The sequence below is a fragment of the Mobula hypostoma genome, chromosome 6 (genome assembly GCF_963921235.1).
Source record: "Mobula hypostoma chromosome 6, sMobHyp1.1, whole genome shotgun sequence".
Taxonomy (NCBI): Eukaryota; Metazoa; Chordata; class Chondrichthyes; order Myliobatiformes; family Myliobatidae; genus Mobula; species Mobula hypostoma.
In genome coordinates, this window is record NC_086102.1 from 115175517 (window position 1) to 115181516 (window position 6000).

Genomic DNA, 6000 nt, shown 5'->3' on the forward strand with positions numbered 1-6000 from the left:
AAATTTCTCTTAAAAGATGAATTTGAACACGCATCCACCACTTCCACTGGCAGCACGTTTAATACTCTCTTCACTGAGTGAAGTAGTTCCCCCTTAAACAGTTCACCTTTCACACTTAACCCATGACTTCTAGTCCTAGTCTCAACCAACCTCAGCGGACAAAGCCTACTTGTGTTTACACTTTCTTTACCACTCATAATCTCTTACACCTCTATCAAATCTGCCCTTCTCCTTGACTCCAAGGAATAAAGTCCTGGCCTAATCAACTTTCCTCTATAACTCCACACTCCAGTCCTGGCAACATCCTTGTAAAATTTCTTGTAGGTAGATGACCAGAACTGCACACAATACTCCAAGTTAGGCCTCACCACCATCTTATACAACTTCAACATACATCTCAACTACTGTACTCAATACTTATGAAGGCTAATGTGCCAAATTTTTTCTCTTTACAACTCTGTCTTTACAACTCCAATTAAGAACCTGGTGGCATGGTGCGAAGACAATAACCTATCCCTCAACGTCAGCAAGACGAAGGAATTGGTTGTTAACTTCTGAAGGAATAGCGGACCGCACGACCCAAATTACATCAGTGGTATGCAAGTGGAACAGGTCAAAAGCTTTAAGTTCCTCGGGGTCAATATCACAAATGACCTGACTTGGTCCACTGCCAAGAAGGTCCACCAGAGCCTTTACTTCCTGAGAAAACTAAAGAAATTTGGCCTGTCCCCTAAAACCCTCACTAATTTTTATAGATGCACCGTAGAAAGCATTCTTCTAGGGTGCATCACAACCTGGTATGGAAGTTGTCCTGTCCAAGACCGAAAGAAGCTGCAGAAGATAGTGAACACGGCGCAGCACATCACACAAACCAATCTTCCGTCCGTGGACTCACTTTACACCGCACGCTGTCGGAGCAGTACTGCCAGGATAATCAAGGACACAATCCACCCAGCCAACACACTTTTCGTCCCTCTTCCCTCCGGGAGAAGGTTCAGGAGCTTGAAGGCTTGTACGGCCAGATTTGGGAACAGCTTCTTTCCAACTATGATAAAACTGCTGAACGGATCCTGACCCAGATCTGGGCCGTACCCTCCAAATATCCGGACCTGCCTCTCAGTTTTTTTGCACTACCTTACTTCCCATTTTCCTATTTTCTATTTATGATTTATAATTTAAATTTTTAATATTTACTAATTTTAACTATTTCTAATATTTTTAATATTTAATATTTGTAATCCAGGGAGTGTGAAGCGCAGAATCAAATATCGCTGTGATGATTGTACGTTCTAGTACCAATTGTTTGGCGACTATAAAGTATAAAGTACAAGTACAAGTATCTACCTGTGACAACACTTTCAAGGAATTATCCCTATTAGTCCAAATAGGTCTCACATCCCAGCTCTGCATTTCAGACCAGGAAGCACATATCTCCTCCTCTGGAGCCTGCATCCACTACCCATCGGATGGTGCATTCCACACACCAACTTCCTTTGCTGTGCTGGGAAAAGGAATCTACTTTTGCAGTCTTCTACAACTATCTCCTGTTTTCAGGTTTGGTTTCTGAGCAAACAGTTTCTCAAGAGTTACCTCAAAAAATGCTCCTCTTAGATCTCCCATCTCACCTTTGTGGTCACTCCTGGAATATTAGAATATTTAAAATTCTACAGCAGAGGAACAAGTTATGACATCCTTGGAATCGAACATGCAGAATTCATGTAAGTAATCCAAATAAGACCCAAATAGTGAGTTGTAAAGATCTAATGTTAAACCATCTACAAACATGTTCCCTTACAGCCTCCCCATCAAACGCTATCATTTACATCAAACTGATTATCCACGTTTATCAGATTGCCCCACACCCCCTGAATTTTGAAGTGATCCAGTTTACTTCTTTTCTGTTAAATGTTGCACTTTACTCAACCCTCAAACCTGTATTCCCTACACACTAGTCCATGGTAGGCCATCTAAAACGTGGCCAGTACTACCACAAACCCTATGTGGAAGGCAGTGCAAACCTCTGTCCAGTCACAAGGCACTCATTCATTGCTAGTCTACTGCCTTATGCTCAATTATGTAGTAATGAGGTTATTTTAAACGTAGAGATGCAGCACTGGCCTTCCAGCCCCACAAGCTCGTGCCCTCCCCCCAATTACACCCATGTAACCCATTAACTTACTCATCCTTATGACTTTGGAATGTGGGAGGAAACTAGAGCACCCACTGGAGACCCCTGTGGTCACAGTGAAATCGCACAAACTCTTAACTAACAGTGGCAGGTGTTGAACCCGGGTCACTAGCACCGCACTAACCACTACACTACCTTGTCGCCTCTAGAGAGGGTAAATGTAAGCAGGCTTTCCTGACTGAGAATGGGTGAGACTAGAACTAGAGGTCAAGGGTTACAGATGAAAGATGAGATGTTCAGGGGAATATGAGGAGGGACTCCTTCACTCAGAGGGTGGTGACAGTGTGGATTGAGCTGTCGGCAGAAGTGCCTAATGCAAGTTTGATTTCAATATTTAAGAGCACTTGGATAAGCACAAGGATGGGAGGGCTATGGTCGAGGTGTGGATCAATGGGACTAGGCAGAATTATAGTTTGGCACAGACTAGATGGGCAAAGGGCCTGTTTCTGTGCCATAGTGCTCTATAACTATGTTACCACCGGGACTCTAATACTGTACCAGGGGATTCTCTAACACTGCTGGGAATCTGAATCGCTACAGCATAGTCACTTGACAAGCAGACCCTCACCAAATACAAGTGTGCTGTCCTTGTAGGTACATGTCTGTCCCCATATAACACAGGTAAACTATGTCAGGACAGCGAGTCCCATATAGTCGGCTGATCTGGACAATAAGATCACATGGGACTCAGGACAGGATCACCATAACTAACTTGTTGGGAGCTGTTAGCGGTTTAGCGTGGAGGGCTGTTTGGCTCATGAGCAGAGGGCAGAGAGGGAAGGGGACCTGGGGAGACAGAGGGAAGGAAAGGAAAATGAGATCAAAATCCAGGAGTGTTTTGTTAGGGGTTATTGAGGAGTTGAGGAAATATGTGGATAGAAGGCATGAATGTAATCAAGATCTTGTCATCAATAAAACTTGTTCTAATGTAAGCTGCAAGAAATAATCAATCTCAAGATGGTTTGCAAATTGACAAATTTATGAAATGTTCTTGGATGTGCCAGCCAAACACAAGACAAAGGGACTAATTTAATTGGCCTACAGCAAACCAGGCAACATTCAGTTATAGAACACTACAGCACAGTGCAGACGCTTCAGACCACGATGTTGTGCCGACCTTATAACCTACTCGAAATTTAATCTAACCGTTCCTTCCTACATAGCCCTCTATTTTCTGATCATTCATGTGCCTGTTCAAGAGAATGTTAATTATCCATTATGTATCTACCTCTACATCCCGAAACACCCTGCACATCCGACATTCCCACCCCCCCCCCACAAGGTTATGTTGCTCCATTGTCAGCAAGTTCGAGGAAGTTTCCAGGCCAGACTGATTTCATCACTCAGCACATCAAATCAGCTCATGAGCATTACGCTCTATCAATAATTGGGATGAACCAGCCCCCAAAACACTTGTTTTGGTGTCTAGGTTCACATCTTCCATGTGAATTACTTTGTCACAACAAAGGTGTCTTCTTGCCTGTTACACTGTGTTCCCATTGTAAATATGTAAATGAATGAAACTATTTGCCAGACAAGATATCTAAGTAAACAGTATCATTATAGCTATTAAATTGTATTGAATCACATGCCCTTTGCTCTTAAAATACAAAATCTTGATGTACTTTGAATTCAGGAAGATTGTACTGGGATGCTCTCCAAGAGAATATCTGCTTGTCATGATGAATAAGGACTTGTAACTACCTGCTTCAGTGTTCAGTCACAACTGTTTAAATAAATACAGTGCCTATAAAAAGTATTCACCCCCTTGGATGTTTTCATGTTTTATTGTCTTAAAACATAGAATCACAGTGGATTTACCTTGGTTTTTTTTTTGACACAGATCAACAGAAACCGAGGTATACTGAAAAGCTTGTCTTGGGTAGAACACAGTAAAACAATTACAGAATGCAGAATAAAGTGGAACTGCTACAGATAAATTGCAGAGCAGACAGACAGACAATAAGGTGCAGAAAAAAAAGAATTGTATGGTTAAGAGTCAATCTTGGTGTATTAGGGAACCATTCAATAATCGTAAAAAAACAAGAAACCACCGAGAGTTGTAGACACAATGCAGCACACCATTAAAACCAGCTTCCCATCCATGGACTCTATATATGTTACTGCCTCAATAAAGCAGCCAATGTAATCAAAGGCCCAATTCATCCCAGACATTCCCTCTTTGCTCATCGCCCATCGAGAAGATACAAAAGCCTGAAAATGCATGGTGCATGGAGTGACTGGAAAGGAGGAAGGGCTTTCGAAGCCATTCTCAGGAAGGTTAAATAAATGCCAGAGCTGGAACCAATGTCCTCCTGGGAAGGTTCACTAGTGAAGTGGGATCGGCCTCAAATAATTTGACGGGGATGGGGAGGTGTAGGTGAGTTTAGAAAAGTAACACTGGAAAAGAGAAAGGGGTTTGAGGAAAGTACAGTGGGGATGTGCAGTTTCCTTTGTTCAGTTGTGTGACTAAAGGCCCAGTCTGGAGGGGTGAATGGGAAACACAGACCACTGCAGACAATCAGAAGGTAGGGAAGCACGTCTGGAGGAAGAAGCAGCATCAAGAAGAAGAAAGGCCTTAACTCCGAGTGGAGTCATCGGGACGCCGTCTTGATGGCTGTTTTTTTTAAGCAGGCTTTCTTATTTTTACGAGGCCGAGTTGCTAGCTCGACGCTCAACCCAGCACAGATGGAAAGCGTGCAAGGGAGCTAGCTGGATTCAAACTGGGGAACCTTCGCTCCGAAGTCCGGTGCTGATGCCACTGTGCCACCAGCTGACGGAAGCAGCATCAAGCCACTCCCTAAACTGCAACCACCACATCCTTTACCTCCCAAACGCAAATCGCCCACCCCTGTTGTTGCGTCCTGGGACGTATACACACTTCTCTCCCCCTCCCCTATGTCCAGCAAACACCCCTCATCCTCTCTTCCCATTTCACTACCCGCTTCCAACCCAGGGGCAACCCCACGCCCCACTCCCACCTCCTTCAACCCGGGGCAACCCCACCCCCACCTCCTTCCAACCCAGTGGTAACCCCATCCCCCACCCCCTTCCAACCCGGGGCCTCCACCTTCTACTCTCTTCCAGCCCGGGCGAACCCCCACTCTCTTCTCTCGCACAGGGGGACCCCACTCTTCCCGCCATTTACAACCCAGGGAGGTCTCCTTCTAACTTCCCTTCCCTTCCCAACCACGTTCCCAGTCCCTTCACCGCTCCGACTCCCTATTGCTGTCGGCCACAAATCGCTCCTTACCCGTCCATCACGTCCAGGTGCAGGTAATCGGCCCCACACCCCAACAGGCGGCGGCACTCGGCGCCCAAACAAGACAGGTCACTGTTGAGGATGGACGGTCCGATCCGACAGCCCTGCGCCATCCTGAAGCCTATTCGCGCACCGCCTCCCGGGATAACCAACGTCCACAGCGAACTACAACTCCCGACGTACCGTGGCACCCAACCACCTTCTGGAATACAGTACCCACCTCCCCCTTACTACAACTCCCGGCCTACTCAATGGCCGCGCACCGCCTACTGGGATAAAACGAACTACAAATCCCGGCGTTCCCCGTGACCGCGCGCATGCTTAGTACCTGCGCAGCGGCCGCAGCCGTAGGGTCAGTGATTGATCAGAGATATTAAGGTTCCGGTCAAGAAAATGAAGGAAACATATATTGGATCAAGGATAAATGAATTCCTTAATAACTAAAAGTATTCAGAATACTCTGATAAGGGAGGTCAGGAGAGCAAAGAGAGGGTCTGAGATGGATCTAGCAGGTAAGGTTAAGGAAAGTCTAGGAAGTTCTATTTCTATT

The 6000-nt window shown here is 45.4% G+C and overlaps 1 protein-coding gene across 4 annotated transcripts in view; it reads right to left on the bottom strand.

Moving 5' to 3' along the window:
* Nucleotides 1–5690, bottom strand: part of rpe (ribulose-5-phosphate-3-epimerase) — an 83611-nt gene extending 77921 nt beyond the window's left edge. For 2 of the 4 annotated variants that reach the window (XM_063051511.1, XM_063051510.1), the window contains exon 1: nucleotides 5442–5683. In XM_063051511.1, the coding sequence (XP_062907581.1) occupies nucleotides 5442–5563 (122 nt within the window). In that variant the 5' untranslated portion in view covers nucleotides 5564–5683. Of the gene's footprint in view, nucleotides 1–5441 lie in introns of all 4 variants that reach the window. The other 2 variants (XM_063051512.1, XM_063051513.1) reach the window with 2 other exon arrangements.
* Between the last annotated feature and the right edge of the window lie 310 nt (nucleotides 5691–6000).